The sequence below is a fragment of the Triticum urartu genome, chromosome 5, assembly GCF_003073215.2.
Source record: "Triticum urartu cultivar G1812 chromosome 5, Tu2.1, whole genome shotgun sequence".
Lineage (NCBI taxonomy): Eukaryota > Viridiplantae > Streptophyta > Magnoliopsida > Poales > Poaceae > Triticum > Triticum urartu.
Genome location: NC_053026.1, coordinates 417,219,091 through 417,239,243, shown reverse-complemented (window position 1 = coordinate 417,239,243; position 20,153 = coordinate 417,219,091). Strand labels below are relative to the sequence as shown.

Below are 20,153 nucleotides of genomic sequence, written 5' to 3'. Positions count from 1 at the left end.
TGCTCCGCCGCCTCCTCACCTCCCATGCCGCTACTGTGCCGTCCAGCGACCGCCACTGCCGGAGCTGCTCCTTCTGCCGCGCGCCACCCAGAGCCGCCGAGCCTCGTCCTCGACCAGCCAGTGCCTCCACCGTCGCTGCCCCGCGCCGGCGTGCGCCACCAGAGCTTCAGGACCACTTCCCCGCGAGCACCACCAACCTCCGCCGCCGCTCAAGTCCGAGGACCCCGCCTCCGCGCGTCTCCTTCCTCGCGCCCGACCAGCGAGGCCCCGCATCCGCGCCGACCTCCTTTCCTCTGCTTCGTTCGCGGCTCCAGCCGCCCCTTCACGCGCCCCGGTGCTACAGCTGACGCCTCTGCTCGTCATGGCCGCCGGCCATGGAGTCCTCCGTGCTGGCCCTGGTGTGTTCGTGGAGCCACTGTACCATGGCCAAGTCCCGCGGCCGTCGCCCCTGCATCGCGCCAAGTCCCTGTGTCGTGCCCCTGTTGTTGTTGACGCTAAGTCCAATGGTTACCGAACAGGGAATATGCCGTGTACCAGGTCAACGAAATCGCCAAGTTCGTCTTTTGATGTCTCCGAAATCGCCAAGTACCACGATGTCAAGTACCTCTACGCACGGATAACGCCAAGTACATGGATACGCCGAGCTTCTCTCCGAATGTGTGTACGACTACCGTAGCGCCGAAGACCTTGGATGCTCGAACGAGTACTGAACGAAACGCCAAGTACCACTATCACCGAGTACGACTACTTCCACGATGATACGAGAACAACTACCGTCGACCCTCGAAGCCTCCGTGGACGTCAAGTCCCTCGCCGTGATCCCGAACATCTACGGAAAATTGTGCAACTAAGAACGTGAACGACTACCGCCGCCAAGATCACGAGTACCTCTACCGTCGCCATGTACCCCTACTTCCACTATCGAACGTCCCGAGAACGTCTACTTCCCCTACACCGCATCGAACTTGAACCCCTCTGATAACGCACGCTTCGAAGGTATAACCATCAAGACGACGCCCATGGATGAATGCTTGCGATGTATGAGTTGCAACCTATGTTTGCACCGTGTCCGAGTTGTCACTTGCTCGGTCCTCCTCGTTGCCATGCCGTCCATCCGTGGGAACCCGGAATCCGGGATCACCCCACCATCTTTTGCATGCTCCCATCACTTTTCCTTTTGCACCGGTATTTCCATGAGCTACCGGAACCGTTATCGTTGCCGTGGCACTCCCTTTTTTCCACCACGGTGACAAATGCTTCTTAATGCTCTTGTCAATTTTTAATAAAAATTGCATAAATTTGAACATGTCATCCGCATCATGTTAATAACATTTAAAATGTTTAAAATTGTTGTTTGCACTAAATTGCTAATGCATATGGGGTTTTACCGGAATTGTTGTTTGATGTTTCGGCCCCATTTAAATTGCTTAGATTGTGTAGTTTTCTTATGCTTCACCCTCTTCCCATGTTTAAACAACATTTAATATTGTTGAGTACCTAACCGAGAGAGAACTAAATAATTAATGTGGTGTTTCGTCAATATGCATCCCGATGCATATTGAGCTCCACTTAAATTGTAGTATTGTTTGTTGCACTTTGCCATGCCATATATCTTTAAACCGGACATGCATCATACTTGTTTGCGCATCATGCCATGTTCATGTGATGGTTCTTTATTATGTTGTTTGCTCCTTTCCGGTGTTGCTTCTTCGGGTTAGTTCCGATAACGTCGCGTTTGTGAGGATCCGTTCGACTACGTCCGTTTGTCTTCTTCATGGACTCGTTCTTCTTCCTTGCGGGTTCTCAGGCAAGATGACCATACCCTCGAAATCACTTCTATCTTCGCTTGCTAGATGCTCGCTCTTTTGCTATGCCTATGCCGCGATACCTACCACTTGCTTATCATGCCTCCCGTATTGCCATGTCAAACCTCTAACCCACCTTGTCCTAGCAAACCGTTGTTTGGCTACGTTACCGCTTTGCTCAGCCCCTCTTATAGCGTTGTTAGTTGCAGGGGAAGATGAAGCTTGTTCCATGTTTGGAACATGAATATTTGTTAGGATATCACAATACCTCTTATTTAATTAATGCATCTATATACTTGGTAAAGGGTGGAAGGCTCGGCCTTATGCCTGGTGTTTTGTTCCACTCTTGCCGCCCTAGTTTCCGTCATACCGGTGTTATGTTCCTTGATTTTGCGTTCCTTACATGGTTGGGTTATAATGGGAACCCCTTGACAGTTCGCTTTGAATAAAACTCCTCCAGCAAGGCCCAACCTTGGTTTTACCATTTGCACTAACAACCTACCACCTTCCCTTGGGTTCTGCAGACTCAAGGGTCATCTTTATTTTAACCCCCTCGTCGGCCAGTGCTTCTTTAAGTGTTGGTCCGAAATGGGCAGCCAGCGGGGCCACCTCGAGGAAACTCGAGGGCTGGTTTTACTCGTAGCTTGACCTATCCGGTGTGCCCTGAGAACGAGATATGTGCAGCTCCTATCGGGATTTGTCGGCATATCTGGGTGGCTTTGCTGGTCTTGTTTTACCATTGTCGAAATGTCTTGTAACCGGGATTCCGAGCCTGATCGGGTCTTCCTGGGAGAAGGAATATCCTTTGTTGACCGTGAGAGCTTGTGATGGGCTAAGTTGGGACACCCCTGCAGGGTTTTGAACTTTCGAAAGCCGTGCCCGTGGTTATGGGTAGATGGGAATTTGTTAATGTCCGGTTATAGGAAACCTGAAACTTATCTTAACTAAAATGCATCAACCGCGTGTGTAACCGTGATGGTCTCTTCTCGGCAGGGTCCGGGAAGTGAACACGGTGTTGGAGTTATGCTTGACGTAGGTTGTTCTAGGATCACTTCTTGATCATAGATTCTCGACCGTGCTTTTGCCTTCTCTTCTTGCTCTCATTTGCGTATGTTAGCCACCAAATATGCTAGTCGCTTGCTGCAGCTCCATCTCATACCCGTTACCCTTCCTATAAGCTTAAATAGTCTTGATCGCGAGGGTTGAGATTGCTGAGTCCCCATGACTCATAGATACTTTCAAAACCAGTTTGCAGGTGCCGAAGATACCATGCAGGTGACGCGGCTGAGCTCAAGGAGGAGCTCGATGAGATTCGCATTCGTTATGTTGTTCCGTGTCCAGTTGATCAGTAGTGGAGCCCAATTGGGACGATCGAGGATCTGTGTAGCTTTTGGGGTAGTCTTCTTTTATTTTGGTTCTGTAGTCGGACCTTGATTGTATCTAAATGTTGTAATGTTATATTCATGTATTGTGTGAAGTGGCGATTGTAAGCCAACTATGTATCTCTTTCCCTTATGTATTACATAGGTTGTGTGAAGATTACCTCACTTGCGACATTGCTTACAATGTGGTTATGCCTCTAAGTCGTGCTTCGACACGTGGGAGATATAGCCGCATCGTGGGCATTACAAAACACTTGTAGGTTTACGTCATGAATTTCACAACTAACAATTAAAGTAATACTTGAAAAGCAACTCATATTAAGCAGGCTCATACATCTAGCTTGTCATCATTGTCATTCCCCGATGATTCATCGGAATGATCGCTGTCATCCTCATGTTTCCTTTTGCTAGGCAAAACATCCAGCAGTTCTGCATCAACAATTGCAAATTACAAGTTGTTCCAATAAATGGCAATCACCCAGCCCACAAACTTTTAGCATATCATGTATGAAGAATGATTGCATCGATGTTAGAGCATGTGCGGATACCTCTATTTCCTTTGATGGAGGTTGGATCCTTCTTCTCCTTGGCTATCCCGAAAACATCAAAACAAAGGTCCCCCATAGATGTCGAAACCTGCAGCCAGCACAAATAACAGTCAAAACAGGATAATGAAACAGCGCCAATCTAAACATGTATATGTGAGATGCAGGAGTGCACAACTGTCTGCAAATATATGACAAATTAAGTCCATTACCGTTGTAAATCCAGAGCTAGATGTACCACACAGGTCAATTAGCTTCAGTTTGTCAACTTTGAGCTGCAGGCGAATTGAGGAAAGATTAAGTACTAAAGGCAACAAATCATTTATACGCTTCCAACAAGCATGCAAAGTGAACTGTTTTTAGTGATTCTGTTGTCACCTTATGCCTCTTTGCACATAAACAGAATGCTGCTGCAGTAAACATTGGCCGACCAAAGTCCGTGCTTGATCGCCGAGAAGGAGGCAATGCAGCCAAGAAACGCTCCTTGTACCTGAAGCATACAATGTCACCATCAGTATGTCATCGAGGCTTCGAGCATCCAAAACTTTGCATCCCAGATCAATTGCATAACCAGACATCAACAGCAAGTTAGCCTTGCAGGCAGAACAACAGAACTACCAAAGGGAGCAGACTTACAGCACCAATCCCTTCTGCACAAAAGGTATCAGCCTGACACAGCCGAACTGGATGCCCAATTCACGCACATCCAATGTCGTCCTACAAGAAGAAACCGCTCCATTCATCAATACCTGTTACTTGCACGTATGAATTAGTGAACCAGAAACGCAATGCGGCATACTTGACACCAAGGCCATTTTGCAGCGCGTTGAACGATCTGATGTATGCCTTCTCCGACATCCCACTCATCTGCACCGCCTCTGACCGATCAAACATCACCTGAAACCTGCTCAATTATCAGACAAAACAGACGGGTCAGACATGCCTTAAATGCCGGCGGGAACCTCCAAATGTGCAGTCCGTCGAGCACTTGGAGAGCAAGCCAAACTCACTTGGTCGCGGCGACCTCAAGGCAGATGATGGCCTTGCACACCTCCCCCTGCGCGAAACCAGCATCAGAGACACGTACGACGGAGAGATCGAGGGAGAGGAGGTGATTCGAGGGGCGGTGCGGGATGCTCACGATGCCGAGGACGGAGGAGTCGAAGTTGATGTCGCAGAGGCGTCGGAGCTCGGCGGCCTTGCGCACAAAGGGACGAGAGCCGGAGAGGCCGAGGCGGGCGGCGATCGCCGACATGTCCATAGCCGCCGCCGGTGGGTTGGTGGCGGGAATTGGCGCGAAGCGGGTGCAGGGGCGGGGCCGGAGGGGGAGACGGTTTCGGTTTTCGGATTGTTTTGGCGCTGGAATATGTGCTATTTTTCGCGCCTACGCCCTTCGGAGTCGCGGCTTATGGGCCAATGGGGTGGGTGGGCTCAACTAAAAAAAGATGGGTGGGCTTGGTTGCTGGGTTGGGCTAGGCTCGGGTGGGCTGGTGAGTGGTCTGATTAGACGAGGAGTGCATCTGTGAGTGGTCTGATTAACTAACCTTGTACATATGACCTTTGCTTTGGTTGAATAAAGATGGCGAGTTTCTCTCAAAAAAAATCTATTAGGAAAATCTAAACGACAAAATCATTAATTAAGGAGTACTTTTGTCGGAGTAAATAATCATGGGTAGCTTAGCCGGCTCCCCCTAGCCCTTCTGAAAAAAATTACAAACTCATTCGGCCCTCAAGAAACCAAGACATGGGACCGCCTTCCCTTTGCCGGCTGACTCCCAGGCCGACTATCGAAAGGCGGCCCGACTTCAGCCCTCATGAAGAGAGTCACGGGAGGGCCGGCTCCGAGGAGCCGGCCGTGAGAAGGCCGACTCCAAGAAGCCGGCTCCCACAAAGCGGTTAAGATCGTACCCTCAAAGTCTGCATCCACGTAACGGCGATGTGACGGGGCGTGGCTACAGTAAAGCCTGCCACCCCCAAATCTCGGAGCACGTCTGGCACAGTGCGTCGTACGGGTGGCCATGACCCGTCCGGCGCAGCACTGTTGCCACGTTGCCCCTGATGCCATTCACGACGGGCTGCCAGTGTGGCCCACAGGCGGTGGGCCCCTTCGGGCAGAGAGACACCCGAAGGCGGCCAGTCCTCCCCCAGTCGGCCCGAGACAGAGCCGGCTCTCCACATCCGGCTTGCCCTCTCCTCGGAGAGGACACCCCATTAAGGAGACAAGACGCAGTGAGGCTACAGTGATCACCCGCCAGACGGCGGCACTGTAGCCACGCCCACCTCGGCGAAGCCCTCGCCACCAGAATTGAGCAACAGTAATCAGCCACCGACCAGGCCCTGGACAGTGGGGCCTGCCTGTCGGCCAAGGAGCCGGCAGCCAGCGGGATCCACCAGCCGGCGCAGAAGCCGGCGAGTGTAGACACAGACGGCTGGGCCCCGCGCCCAGCCGGTTTACCATTGTACCCCTGGGGGGTAGGCCTATATAAACCCCTCGGGACATCCATGCAAAGGGTTGATCCCTGCTAGTTTTAGACACCACATAAGGAGAAGAAGAGAGCGAGTCGTGCCCTTCTTCCTCCTCTCACCAAACAGCTCCAGGAGCATTGTGTAGCTACTTGTTCATCTAGTGATCATGCGGAGGCCCCGCAGAGCAACAGTAGGGGTGTTATCTCCACGGAGAGCCCCGAAGCTGGGTAAGATTCGCCGGCGTGCATGTCTTCGCCTCATCCCGTTTCCAGACACCGGCGATGTTTTACTGGCTCCTACAATGATAAGCCACCCGTTGCCATATGTCGCACCTACCACCCGACATTTGGCGCCCACCGTGGGCCAGGTGCACCGTCGTCCGGAGACCTGTTCTGGACGGGAACCCTCTTCCTCCCCAGCGAGCGTAGCCAGCCCGGCACGCCCAATGGCGCTCGGCACGACGCGCTGCAAGGCGTCACCAGCATCTGCGCGGCGAGCAGCCTCGCCGATCTCCTCGACAAAATCTTCATCTCTGACGAGCTCGCCTCCGACGCGGGCACCGACCACCTCGTCAACCTCCTCGGCCAGCTCCACGTCTCCGGCGAGCCTGCTGTGGACTTGGAGTCGGTTGGCTCCACCGATCCGATGCATGTCGACTCCGACACGGCCTCACTCGACACTTTCCCCACCGACGTCACGATCTACAACGACCCGCTTCCCCGGGCCGATGGCTGCGACGCTGTCACCACCGAGGTGATGGTCATCGGCCATGGCGACGCTCCCGACGAGAGCACCCACGACACCCCGCATGCGGCGGCTCACGATTTGTCCATCCCCCTCCCAGCTGATGCCGACGACGAAGCACCGGAGGCTCGCCGCCTCGCCCTCCTCGCGGAGGGCCGGAGGCTGGCCTCCATGAGACGCCTCACTGAGGCCCACCAGCGCGAGGCCGACCGCGCCGCTTTTGGCACGCCGCCCCCAGGCGGGCCCAGCCGGGCCGGTGTTGTCAGACAGTGCGGCGCTGTCATCGCCGACACGCTAGGAGTCGACCGCCCAGTCTATGCCACTCCACTCGAGAACCTGCGCACCGCCCAGGCGACCGTAGACGAGCTGGACGGATTGGGGGCCGAAGAACTCCCCCACATGACCAGACGCATCCAGCAGCTAATTGATGCGGCCGCGCGACGGCACGAAGCCGACGCCCGCGCGGAAAGCCCTCCCCCGCGCCAAGATCACGGCGCGACGTCCTGGACGCCGACTACGGGTAACACCCGCGCGCGGCGCGAGAAAGAGCCGGCTGCTAGCCGAAGCCGAACCCGAATCTCCATCGAGCGAGACGCAGAAGGCCACCCCCGGGCCATGGAGTGGCGGGGCAACCCGCCTCCGCCTCGGCCCCGTGGAGAGAGACATCCCACCCCGCAGCCTGTTGCGCATCCGACTCTCAGCGGCCGGCTAGGTCGCCGCAAAGGAGTCGGCGAGAACGACGCCCGCCATCGGATCGACCGCCTGGCGCGATCCCTGGCGCTGGAAGAAGAGGACGATGTCGGTCCGCCTTGCTTCGGCCCCCGCATCCGCGACGAGCCTTTCCCCAAAGGGTTCTCGCTCCCAAGAGACACGCCCAAGTACAACGGCTCCGTGAAGCCGGAAGATTGGTTGATCGACTACTCCACGGCGGTTAGCATAGCCAACGGCAACAGGCGCGTTGCCGTGAAGTACGTGCCCCTCATGCTGCAAGGCACGGCGCGGACCTGGCTCAACAGCCTCAAGCCATTCAGCATCAACAGCTGGCTAGATTTCACAGAAGCTTTCGTTCGCAACTTTACCAGCACCAACAAGCGGGCTCCCAAGCCCAGACAGCTCTCCTTGTGCGTACAAGGCCCCGCCGAGTCTACTCGCGACTACCTCACGCGTTGGGCCGAGCTCCGCAACTCTTGCGAAGGGGTGCACGAGGTGCAAGCCATAGAATACTTCACTGACGGGTGCCGAGAAGGCACCCTCCTCAAGCACAAGCTTCTCTGCGACGAGCCGACTACCCTCGACGAGCTTCTAGACATAGCGGACAAGTACGCCACCACCGACTCCTCAATGAAGACCAAGCTCCGGGTAGATGCGTCCGGGAAAGTACTCAACCCGGCGCCCAAGACGCCGGCTGGGGATTCCGGCCGACGCCCACACCAGAATGACCACAAGCGCAAGGGCCCCGTGCCGCCTTCCGCCAGTCGGCAGGTGGCCACGGTCGAAGACGAGCAGCCAGAAGGGCGGCCCGCGCCCAAGAAATCCAAGGGCGGCAGGCCGGCTTGGCAGCCGGCCTTCTCCTACGAGGAAACCCTCGACGCCCCGTGCAAGTTTCACAGCGACGCGAAGCCGTCCAACCACACAACCTGGAAGTGCCATTGGCTCACCCGAATTTCCAAAGGCGAAGGGCTCGCGCCGCCTCCGCCTGCCGGTCCGCCGCCTTCGGCTCCGCAGCCGCCGGCCGCTCGGTCCGCAGTCGGAGCCGTGCACGATGAGTTCCCCGACGAGCATGCCGCCTACGTCATCTTTACAAGCCAGCCTGAAGACCGGCGCAGCAAACGCCGAGAGCACCAGGAAGTCAGCATGGTCGCTGCCAACCCCGCTGAGCACATGCATTGGTCAGAAAAACCTATCAGCTGGAGCCGGGCCGACCACCCAGAGGTGATGCCATCTCCCGGCTCTTATGCGTTGGTTCTGGATGCCACCCTTGCAACGGACAGACGAGCCGCCCGTTTCTCCCGCGTGCTGATAGACGGCGGGGGCAGCATCAACATCTTATACCGTGACACCCTGGAGAAGCTGAACATCAAGACGAAGCAACTCATGCCTACTCGGACATTGTTCCATGGCATCGTACCCGGCCTGTCCTGCGCCCCCATTGGCAAGATCAAGATTGACGTACTCTTTGGGGACAAGGAGCATTTCCGCCGGGAAGCGATCTGGTTTGAAGTGGTGGACCTGGAGAGCCCCTACCATGCATTGCTTGGCCGACCTGCCTTGGCCAGGTTCATGGCAGTTCCCCACTATGCATACCTCAAGATGAAGATGCCGAGCACCAAGGGCATCATCACCATAGCCGGCGACTACAAGAAGTCCTCCGAGTGCGCAGCAGCCAGCAGCCGGCTGGCCGAGTCCCTTGTGATTGCTGAAGAAGAGAAGATGTTGGACCGAGTCGTGGCCATGGCCGGCAAACAGTCGGCCCTGTCCCCCGATCCCAAGGAGTATGATGCCCAAGGATCTTTCCAGCCGGCCAAGGAGACGAAGAAGATACCTCTTGACCCCGAGTACCCAGAGAAGTTTGCCGTCATTGGGGCAAACCTAAACAGAAAATAGGAAGGCGAGCTCGCCGATTTCCTCCGTGAGAATCGGGACATCTTTGCATGGTCCCCCAAGGACATGCCGGGTGTTCCGAAGGAATTCGCCGAGCACAAACTACATGTCCGAGAAGACGCAAAACCAGTCAAACAACCCCTCCGCCGACTGTCGGAGGAGAAAAGAAGGATTGTGGGAGAGGAGATAGGCCGGCTTCTGGCAGCCGGCTTCATTATGGAAGTTTTCTTTACAGAGTGGCTTGCGAACCCGGTCCTCGTGTTAAAGAAGAACAACAAGTGGCGCATGTGCATAGACTACACGAGCCTCAACAAGGCCTGCCCCAAAGATCCCTTTGCCCTGCCGAGGATTGACCAAGTGATAGACTCCACGGCCGGATGCGAGCTGTTGAGTTTCTTGGATGCTTACTCAGGATACCACCAGATAAAGTTAGATCCGGCTGACCGCCTGAAGACCGCCTTCATCACGCCATTCGGAGCCTTCTGCTACCTGACTATGACATTCGGCTTGAGAAATGCCGGTGCCACTTTTCAGCGTTGCATGCAGAAGTGCCTCCTCAAGCAGCTCGGCAGAAATGCCCACGTCTACGTAGACGACATTGTGGTGAAGACGGAGAAGCATGACACCTTGCTGGAAGACCTCAAGGAAACATTTGAGAACCTACGCCGGTTCCAAATCAAGATCAACCCCGAAAAATGCGTGTTCGGAGTGCCAGCCGGCCAGCTCCTAGGCTTCCTGGTCTCCGAACGCGGCATCGAATGCAACCCAGTAAAGATCAAGGCCATTGAGAGAATGGCGATTCCCACCAAACTTCGAGACGTCCAGAAGTTTACCGGATGCTTGGCCTCCCTGAATCGCTTCATCAGCCGGCTCGGAGAGAAAGCTCTCCCTCTCTACCGCCTCATGAAGAAGACCACTCGCTTTGAGTGGAATGACCAAGCCGACCAAGCTTTTCACGAGCTGAAGAAGATGCTGGCCACACCGCCTGTCCTGGCGGCGCCGACTGAGAAAGAGCCCATGCTCCTCTACATTGCCGCAACCAGCCGGGTGGTCAGCACCGTCATCATAGTCCAACGCCCAGAAGAGGGCCGAGCCCAGCCGGTCCAGAGGCCGGTGTACTATTTGAGCGAGGTACTATCTACCTCGAAGCAGAACTACCCGCACTACCAGAAGATGTGCTATGGCGTGTACTTCGCCGCCAACAAGTTGAAGCCCTACTTCCAAGAGCACCCCATCACGGTCGTATGCCCCGCCCCGCTTGCCGAGATCATAGGCAGCCGGGATGCATCCGGCCGGGTGGCGAAATGGGCCATCGAGCTGGCCCCCTACACGATCTTCTACCAGCCCCGCACCGCCATCAAGTCCCAAGCATTGGCCAACTTCCTCGTCGACTGGGCCGAGACCCAGTACCTACCGCCAGCTCCCGACTCCACTCATTGACGCATGCACTTCGATGGGTCCAAGATGCGCACCGGCCTGTGAGCTGGCATCATCCTTACCTCTCCCAAAGGCGACAAGCTCAGATACACGCTGCAAATTCACTTTGCCGCCTCCAACAACGTGACCGAGTACGAGGCGCTCATACACGGGCTCCGGCTTGCCAAAGAACTCGGCATTCGCCGGATCCTATGTTATGGCGACTCGGATTTGGTGGTCCAGCAATCATCCGGCGACTGGGATGCTAAGGACGCAAATATGGCAAGTTACCGCTTCCTCGTTCAGCAGATCAGTGGGTATTTTGAAGGATGCGAGTTCCTCCATGTACCGCGAGGCAACAACAAGCCAGCTGATGCCCTGGCTCGAATAGGCTCCACTCGGCAAGCAATACCAACCGGTGTCTCTCTACAACGCCTCCTCAAGCCGTCTATCAAGCCGTCTCCAGAGTCCGATTCCATCTTCATACCACCTGACCCCGATACAGCCGGGTCCGGCTCGAAGAACCAAGCAAGTGACCCGGGGACTTTGATAGTCGGCCCGGGGACATCAGTAGGCGGCTCGGGGACTTCCGTAGTTACGCCCAACTCGGGGACTGTCACACCCGGCTCGAGGACTGCGGTAGTCGGCCCGGGGACTGCACCAACACAACAGCCGGCGGCCGACTCTAGCATTTCACCACCCAGCCCGCCCGCCCTGGTCGCAGTAGCCACATTGGCAATAGAAGAAGTCGCAGCTCCATCATGGGCTCAGTCCATCCTCAACTTCCTAATAAACCAAGACCTGCTGGCTGATGAAACAGAGGCAAGACAAGTCCAACGCCGAGCCGGACATACACAATCGTCAACAGAGAGCTCGTCAAGCGCAGTGTCACTGGAGTCCTCCAGCGATGCGTCGAGCAAGAGAAGGGCATTGCAATCCTCAGAGACATCCACCAAGGAGAATGCGGCCATCATGCGGCCTCAAGATCACTCGTTGCCAAAGCCTTCCGCAATGGTTTCTTTTGGCCGACTGCTTTGGATGACGCCAAGGAGTTAGTTAAACATTGCAAAGGGTGCCAACTCTTCAGCTCCAAGCAACACATGCCGGCTTCAGCACTCAAGACCATCCCCCTCACTTGGCCCTTCGCCGCCTGGGGACTGGACATGGTGGGCCCATTCAAGACGGCGTGCGGCGGCATGACACATTTGCTTGTTGCCGTGGACAAATTCACCAAGTGGATTGAGGCAAAGCCGATCAAGAAGTTGAATGGGCCGACTGCCGTGACATTCATCGCAGATATAACAACTTGGTACGGCGTGCCACACAGCATCATCACCGACAATGGCACGAATTTCGCCAAGGGAGCCTTGGCACGTTTCTGCGCGACGCAAGGCATCCGGTTGGACTTAGCGTCCGTTGCCCACCCGCAGTCAAACGGCCAGGTCGAGCGAGCCAACGGCCTCATCCTTTCCGGCATCAAGCCCCGACTGGTCGTACCAATGGAGCGTTCAGCCGGCTGTTGGCTCGATGAGCTGCTGGCCGTCCTCTGGAGTCTGCGCACTACTCCAAACAAGTCAACCGGCTTCACTCCTTTCTTCCTCGTGTGTGGTGCCGAGGCGGTCATCCCAACCGACATCGAGTTCGACTCACCTCGGGTAGCCATGTACACGGAGGCGAGGCCAAGGAAGCACGAGAAGACGGCGTCGACCTGCTGGAAGAGGGCCGGCTGTTAGCCCTCAGCCGGTCCGCCATCTATCAGCAGGGCCTGCGCCGCTACCACAGCCGGAAGGTCAAGCTAAGATCCTTCCAAGAGGGCGATCTTGTGCTCCGGCTGATCCAGCGAACAGCCGGCCAGCACGAGCTCTCAGCCCCTTGGGAGGGCCCCTTCGTCATCAGCAGAGCTTTAGGCAATGACTCCTACTACCTAATCGACGCATAGAAGTCCAAGGCACGCAAGAGAGACGACTCCGGCAAGGAGTCGGAACGACCATGGAACACCAACCTCCTCCGAAGATTTTACAGTTGAAATGCAGTATGTATCACGCTAACTTTTGTACTAAGTACGAGACAATAGGCCCCCCGAGGAGAGCTCGGGGACTGCCACCTTCTATCTATAAATTAAGAACATTATGCTTATGACCTTGTCATTACATTCACTTTTTCTTCGTCCGGCTCCGGGTTCGACTAGTCGGCTTGGGGACTGGCCGCCTAGAGTTATATTAGAAGTCCTACCCGCGGTCAGACAAGTAGTGTGCCGGCACCCAAGCTTTCTCTCGCCAAAAGTCGCAGTTCGAAGAACCGGCTGTCCGGCTGGCAAGAGTTAAAGGCAGGAAAGGATGCCCACACGAAAAATGGCTAGGGACTAACGGACTAATATAACAAAAGCCGGTTTGTCTTCTACCACCGACCGACTACCAGAGTAGCCGGCCGGCCGGTTTCCATTCACTTCACTTCAATCCAAGAAAGCTCGAGTACTTGCCTCCCCAAAAGGGGAAGGCGGCAAAGGAAACAGCCTAAGGATAAAAAGCATACGTGAATGGAAACCAAACATACACACAATCATATTTACACAAAAGACCTTCGCAAGGCCAGCATTCAACATAGTTCGAATACACCCCCAGTGGGTGGAACTGCGCAAGTTTAATAAAAATTGTTCAAAGGGTAACAAGCAGGAAAAGCAAGGACGCCAGACTAAGCCAGGGGAGCGACTGGCGAGTCGGGCAGGTCGGCGGAAACGGCAGTGCCGGCTGGAGGAGTGGCCGGCTGGCGAACCTCGGCATGATCACCGCCCCCCGCTGAAGGCGCGCTTGCGCGCGCCTCGTTGCTGGAGGCACGGTCAGGCTGAGGCCGGCTGGCTGCTTCACCGGCCGGCTCGACGTCTTCGCCTTCCTCTCCTTCGTCGTCTTCGCCTTCGTCGCTGGAGGCGATCTCCTCTGTCGAGTCTTCACCCGCTGCCGGGTCCAGCCCGAACCACTCCTCCGGCTGGGCAACGCCATCGTCATTTATTTCAGGAGCAAAGACGCTGATGTCAGTGCACTCGGCGATCGTCGATGCGCGCTGAGCAATAGCCGGCCGCACCTCTTCTATCTCCTCGTTGGCCTCCAGCCGCCAGGTGCGCAGCTGGACCAGGTTCAGCCCCGGATACCAAGCTCGGACGAACTCCAGCGCCCACCCAGCTCCAAGCCGGGCCGCTGATGCTTTCCAAGCCTCGAAACGGCCAACCGCAACCTCCAGCCAGTCGGCAGTCCGGCTCGGGGTGCGGGGAATTGTCTTGCCTGGCCAGAGGGCGGCCAACACCTGCGCTCTGGCGCGCTGGAGGCGGCGGAGCATACAATGAGCCGGCTGCAGCCGCGCTTGGACCGCCAAGAGTTGCTCCTCAGGCGTCCGGCTCGCGTCCGGCGCGATGTCGGCCCCTGCCTGACGGCGCGCTTCGCGATGGGCCTCGATGGTTTGGGTAGCAAAGACGGAGTAGCCGGGAAAGTAGTCTGCACAGAGAATAAAAAGCAGCACAAGTCAGAACACAAATCAGGCGGCAAGGGGCAGGCAAGGAGCGAGGAAGGCGGCTTACCGTCGATCAAATCCTCAATATGGCCGAAGCCTTCATTCAGCGCTTCCCTGGTCTCAGCCCAGCCCGCCGCTTCAGTCTCGAACTCGGCCTTCAGGGCGTCTTCGTTATCCTGCGCCTTCTTCAGGGCCGCCTTGTGGCTCTCCTCCTGGTCAGCCAGCTTCTTGGCCAGGCGGTCACGCTCCAGGACCAAGGCGTCGTACTCGGTTTCCTTGGCACGAAGGGCGGCCTGCGCCTCGCTGAGCTGCCCCCTCAAGTCGGCATTGGCTCCTGCAAGCATGAAGACAAAGGAAAATCAATAAGGAAGAAGTCGTCAAGGAAGATCCGACCCGACTGCTCAGCAGTCGGCCCGAATCTCGGGGACTACACCCAGTGGGTGCGCTGACGCGCCCCCACAGGAGATGAACGAAACCAAGTACGCACTCCGGCTACTGATCAGGTCTTCGGTTCTCCGGCCCAGCTCCTGAGCCTGGGAGTTGAAGGCAGCAGCGCGGAGGTTATGATACTTCTGAAAGAACAGACAGGAGGCGGGTATAAGATGGTTGTCAGGACCTAGTAAGTTCCGAGCCGCCTGCGCAGCAGCCGACTCGGAACTCGGGGACTACACCCAGTGGGTGCGCTGACGCGCCCCCACGAAAGAAATCAAGAGAACAAAACAACCAAGGCTAGAAGACTCACCCGGATGACGGCCCGCGTCGCAAGGAACTCCTGAGTGTATTGCCGCAGCGAGGCGGCTTGGGCCTGAAGCCGGTTCCGAACCTCTTGGGCCGCCACGTTCAGCTCGCCCGTCCCCCCGCTGGGAGTCCACTCGGACGTGCTGGTGCTGGCCGCCTCCAGGGCCTCCGCCGTCCGGCTAGCACCCGTAACTCGGTGCGGCTCCGGCGCGGCGGTGCCTCCCCCTGCGCGCCGGCGCATTGCCGGCTGCACCTCGAGGCCGGCTCTTGCTTCCGGCTCACCCCCGGCCGGCTACTCTGGCGCCGCGGCGGATTGGCCGCTTTGGCCCGCTCCGGTCGGCGCCGTCTGCGGCGTCCCTTCCACGGAGGCCACATGGACCTCCCTCCTCTCCATCATCGGCGGTTCTTGGTCGACCTCATCCAACAGAGGCACAGGGATGTTGGGGGCCACGGCGCGGAGGGGAATGGCGAGCAGCGGAGGCTGGTTGTGCGAAGCCTCCGCCTCCGTCTCCACGGCTGCCGCCTCCGCCCGGGCCTTGGCTGCCGCATCGGCCTGCTCCTTCGCCGCCTGGGCGGCCTTTCGCTCCGCCACCTCCCGCTCCTCCCGCGCCTCACGAGCGTTCCGCTTCGTGGCCTCCCTAAGGTCGGCTCGGGGGTCCACGCGACAGGAGCTAGAGGACCCTCCAGTCGGCCCGACTATGGAGCCGCCAGGACCGCACTCAAGGGAAAGCGGTGCCCTGCCCGGCCGGCGAAGAAAGGGTTAGAAGGGTTTTCAATCGAAAAGAACAACAAAAATATGTATGAAATATACAAGACATTCGACGACTTACGCCGAGATCGCCTGCGGCTGTTTCACCGCCTTGCAGAAGCGGGCCGCCTTCGCGGCCGCCTCGTCCCGCCTGGTCGCCGCCGTGGAAGCCTTGGGTTTCTTCGGCCGGCTGCCGAAGAAGGTCGACGCGGCCCGGCGCTTCTGCGCGCCGCCACGGGCAGCCGGCGCAGCGGACGAGCCCGCGCCTTGAAGGTCAGGCGACGGCTGGCGGTGCTGGACGGCTTCGACCTTGTCATCATCCGGCCAGTCCTTGAAGCCGTCTCCGGGCCTCACGCTTCCTGCCTCGTCGCCTTACCCCACGATGGCGTCTTCCATGGCGGCCGCTCCCAAGTCCAGATCGTCGGCGTCGTCCATCCTGCGGTCGGGAAGGAGCTGGCGCTCTACCCCTGTGGCCCCGGTCGTCGGCGAAAGAAGAGGGTTCTGCCAAGGGAGAACCAACTAATCAGAAGTCGGCTATCATAAGGCCGGCCACAAAAGGAAGAAAAGAGGAAAAACTTACTGTCGGTGGAGGGTTGGTGCGGGAATACGGACCCTTGCCGTATCGCCAATCTTCGGTGAGCTTGCAGTTGGAGATGTAGTTCACCATGTAAGACACCTCTGCATGAGGCATCTCCCTGGTGCTCAGCCGGCACGGGTCGAAGCGGCCGCTCATTTGGCAGATCATGTGTGGCCGGCCTTGGAGCGGAAGTACCCGGCGCTCCACGAAGGCGGCCACCAAGTCGGCTCCGGTCAGGCCTTCCGCCTGGATCATCACCCGGAGCCGGGAGACGGCTGCGTTCCCGGCCTGAGACAACGACTTGGCCCGGTAGCTCCACGAGGGCTGCCTCTCAGCCGGCGGGCCGGCTACGTAAGCCGGCAGGTTGACGTAGTCGCCTTGCTGGGCGACGTTCTTCATGTAGAAATAAGACTTCTGCCAAAGCTTCACCGACTGGATCAGCGGGATGGGCGGGAACGGATTGTTCTCCCCCATCCGCCTCATGGCGATGAAGGCTCCGCAGGGGGCGGGCACGCCCGCAACGACGGTGCCGAGCTTGCTCTAGAAGAATTCCCTCCAGAGCTCGAGAGTGGGAAGAACCCCAAGAAAGCCCTCGCACAGGGTGACGAAGGCCGACAGCAGCATCACCGCGTTGGGCGTTAGGTGATGCGGCTGGAGTTGGTAGAATTCGAGGAAGGCTCGAAGAAATCCGCTCGCCGGGAGGCCGAAGCCGCGCAGGCAGTGCGAGCGGAAGATCACCCGCTCGCCTTCCTCCGGCACCGGCGAGATCTCCTTCTCCGGCGCCCGACGAACCCGCATGAAGTTCTCGCCCGGCAGGCGCCGCGTCCGGCAGAGGAACTCGACGTGATCCTCGTGGACATTGGAACCGTCCCACGAGCTCGACAGCGCCATGGGGGTAATGCGACGGGGAGCAAGACGAAGCAACGGCAGAGACGCGCGCAACCCCGCTGCGGCAGGACCAAGGGAACCGAGAGGCTCGACGGAGAAATGGCGCGGCGATGGGTGCTGCAGTAGTGGAAGGAAGGAGAAAGAGTGAAAGAAGGGGTGGAGCGAGGGAGAGCGTGCGAGCCTCTACCGCTCCCCCTCCTCCCCCTACTTATAGGCCCGCACGGCGGAGCCGAGGAGGCGCGGCGTGGGGGAACATGGGGATCAACTGCGCCCACTCCCCCACGTGCCGCGATTATTGCGCCCTAATGGCGTGACAAAACCACCGCGGGAGGGCGAGCGGTCCATGTGGGCCGCAGAAGATCCGCACTCGGACCGAGGCGAAGGAGTGGCGGGCCTGGGCCTGCGGCGGCGTCCCGCCGCGCACGTGCGTTGGCAGGATCTCCTTGCCACGTGGCCCGCGGGATGGCGCGCGGTCAGCTCGCAGGCCGACCCGCGTTCCTGCCTACGAGAAACAGAGCTATTCCAAAGACGGCGCACGCGAGCGAAGCCGACCCCTCGGGGTAGGAAACTGACCAAGCTTCTCGTCCCTTTGTCAGCCTCAGAGCTTGATCAGCTTCGGGGACTACTGTCGGAGTAAATAACCATGGGTAGCCTAGCCGGCTCCCCCTGGCCCTTCTGAAAAAAATTACAAGCCCATTCGGCCCTCAAGAAACCAAGACATGGGACCGCCTTCCCCTTGCCGGCTGACTCCCAGGCCGACTATCGGAAGGCGGCCCGACTTCAGCCCTCATGAAGAGAGCCACGGGAGGGCCGGCGCCGAGGAGCCGGCCGCGAGAAGGCCGACTCCAAGAAGCCGGCTCCCACAAAGCGGTCAAGATCGTACCCTCAAAGTCTGCATCCACGTAACGGCGATGTGATGGGGCGGGGCTATAGTAAAGCCTGCCACCCCCAAATCCCGGAGCACGCCTGGCACAGTGCGCCGTACGGGTGGCCATGACCCGTCCGGCGCAGCACTGTTGCCACGTTGCCCCTGATGTCATCCATGACGGGCTGCCAGTGTGGCCCATGGGCGGTGGGCCCCTTCGGGCAGAGAGACACCCGAAGGCGGCCAGTCCTCCCTCAGTCGACCCGAGACAGAGCCGGCTCTCCACATCCGGCTTGCCCTCTCCTCGGAGAGGACGCCCCATTAAGGAGACAAGACGCGATGAGGCTACAGTGATCACCCGCCTGACGGCGGCACTGTAGCCACGCCCACCTCGGCGAAGCCCTCGTCACCAGAATTGAGCAACAGTAACCAGCCACCGACCAGGCCCTGGACAGTGGGGCCTGCCTGTCGGCCAAGGAGCCGGTAGCCGGCGGGCCCCAGCAGCCGGCGCAGAAGCCGGCGAGTGTAGACACAAACGGCTGGGCCCCGCGCCCAGCCGGTTTACCATTATACCCCTGGGGGGTAGGCCTATATAAACCCCCGGGACATCCATGCAAAGGGTTGATCCCTGCTAGTTTTAGACACCACATAAGGAGAAGAAGAGAGCGAGTCGTGCCCTTCTTCCTCCTCTCACCAAACAGCTCCAGGAGCATCGTGTAGCTACTTGTTCATCTAGTGATCATGCGGAGGCCCCGCAGAGTAGCAGTAGGGGTGTTATCTCCATGGAGAGCCCCGAAGCTGGGTAAGATTCGCCGGCGTGCATGTCTTCGCCTCATCCCGTTTCCAGGCACCGGCGATGTTTTACTGGCTCCCACAATGATAAGCCACCCGTTGGCATATGTCGCACCTACCATCCGACAACTTTTTTTAAAGATCACTCCCACCTCTTTAGGTTATGACAAGCGGCGCACTGCATTCGCGGCACTTGTCGCAACCTGGAGTTTTCCTTTTTCATACATCCTTTATTTAAAACGTTTTATCACTTAAACCGTGTGTTCAAATTTCGAACCATTTTCACCATTGGATACCTGGCGTCGAGATCTTAAAAAAATAGATCCCATATTAATAGGTTTTGAAGAACTTTTTTCATGGAAAAAACGGACAAAAAAACCGAATGAAAAAACTGAACCAGGAGCAAATTTTTTTCCTTTTCGAAAGAGACATGGCCGTGCTTCTCGCGAAAGAAAAAACAGAAAATGTGTTTTTTTTCATTTTTGATACTTGCGAAAGCACAACCGTGCATCTCACGAAAGCAACACTATGCCTCGCGTGAAAGAAAAAACAAAAAAAGCATTTTTTTCGTTTTCGAGAGGCCGTGTCTCTTACAAAAGCAAAACCGTGCCTCTGGCGAAAGAAAAAAAAAACAAAGAGCACGTTTCTTTTTATTTCCGAGATGCACGGTGGTGCCTCTCGTGAAAGCACACCCGTGTCTCTCGGGGAAGCAAAACCGTGCTTCCCGTGGAAGAAAATAAACCCAAAAAACGCGCATTTCTTCCGTTTCCGAGAGGCATGACCGTGCCTCTTGCTAAAGCAAAACCACGCCTCTCGCGGAACCAAAAGCGTGTCTCTCGCGGAAGAAAAAAAGTGTTTTTCATGGAAAAAAAATTCTTTTCGAAAAAAAAGTTTGGTCCTAAAGCTAAGGAAGACCGATGGAAACCCAAAAAAGTCAAAAAACTTTAAAAACTCGTTTAAAAGGCTAAAAACGTGTGCAAATAAATAAAATAAAAATAAAATCCAAAGGGAATGTTCAGAGCGCGACATGTGGCGACAACTGAGAGCGCACCAGAGGGCCCACCCCCAAGTGATCGTTGGGAGGC

At 57.1% G+C, this 20,153-nt stretch overlaps 1 protein-coding gene across 2 annotated transcripts; it reads right to left on the bottom strand.

Annotated features, from left to right (window-relative positions):
• Positions 1 to 3,333: 3,333 nt before the first annotated feature.
• On the bottom strand, positions 3,334 to 6,357 carry LOC125509434 (origin of replication complex subunit 6-like). 2 transcript variants are annotated; one of them, XM_048674417.1, is made up of 8 exons: positions 4,874 to 6,348; positions 4,743 to 4,789; positions 4,532 to 4,636; positions 4,369 to 4,449; positions 4,111 to 4,222; positions 3,945 to 4,007; positions 3,736 to 3,823; positions 3,334 to 3,616 (listed from the first exon to the last, which is right to left on the bottom strand). In XM_048674417.1, the coding sequence occupies exons 1-8, from the start codon at positions 4,991 to 4,993 to the stop codon at positions 3,516 to 3,518; spliced, it is 717 nt and encodes a 238-aa protein (XP_048530374.1). In that variant the 5' UTR covers positions 4,994 to 6,348; the 3' UTR covers positions 3,334 to 3,515. The 2 variants fall into 2 exon arrangements, with proteins under 2 accessions (XP_048530374.1, XP_048530373.1); XM_048674416.1 differs by having other exon boundaries at positions 4,743 to 6,357.
• Positions 6,358 to 20,153: the final 13,796 nt, after the last annotated feature.

Bases quoted from the DNA above. Each gene is read 5' to 3' on its own strand.
- LOC125509434 (XM_048674416.1), bottom strand. From the start codon at position 4,993: ATGGACATGTCGGCGATCGCCGCCCGCCTCGGCCTCTCCGGCTCTCGT. The intron at 4,223-4,368 runs GTAAGTCTGCTC...TGTATGCTTCAG, and splicing joins GTGCAGAAGGGATTGGTGCT to GTACAAGGAGCGTTTCTTGG. The intron at 3,824-3,944 runs GTAATGGACTTA...TGCTGGCTGCAG, and splicing joins CTAGCTCTGGATTTACAACG to GTTTCGACATCTATGGGGGA.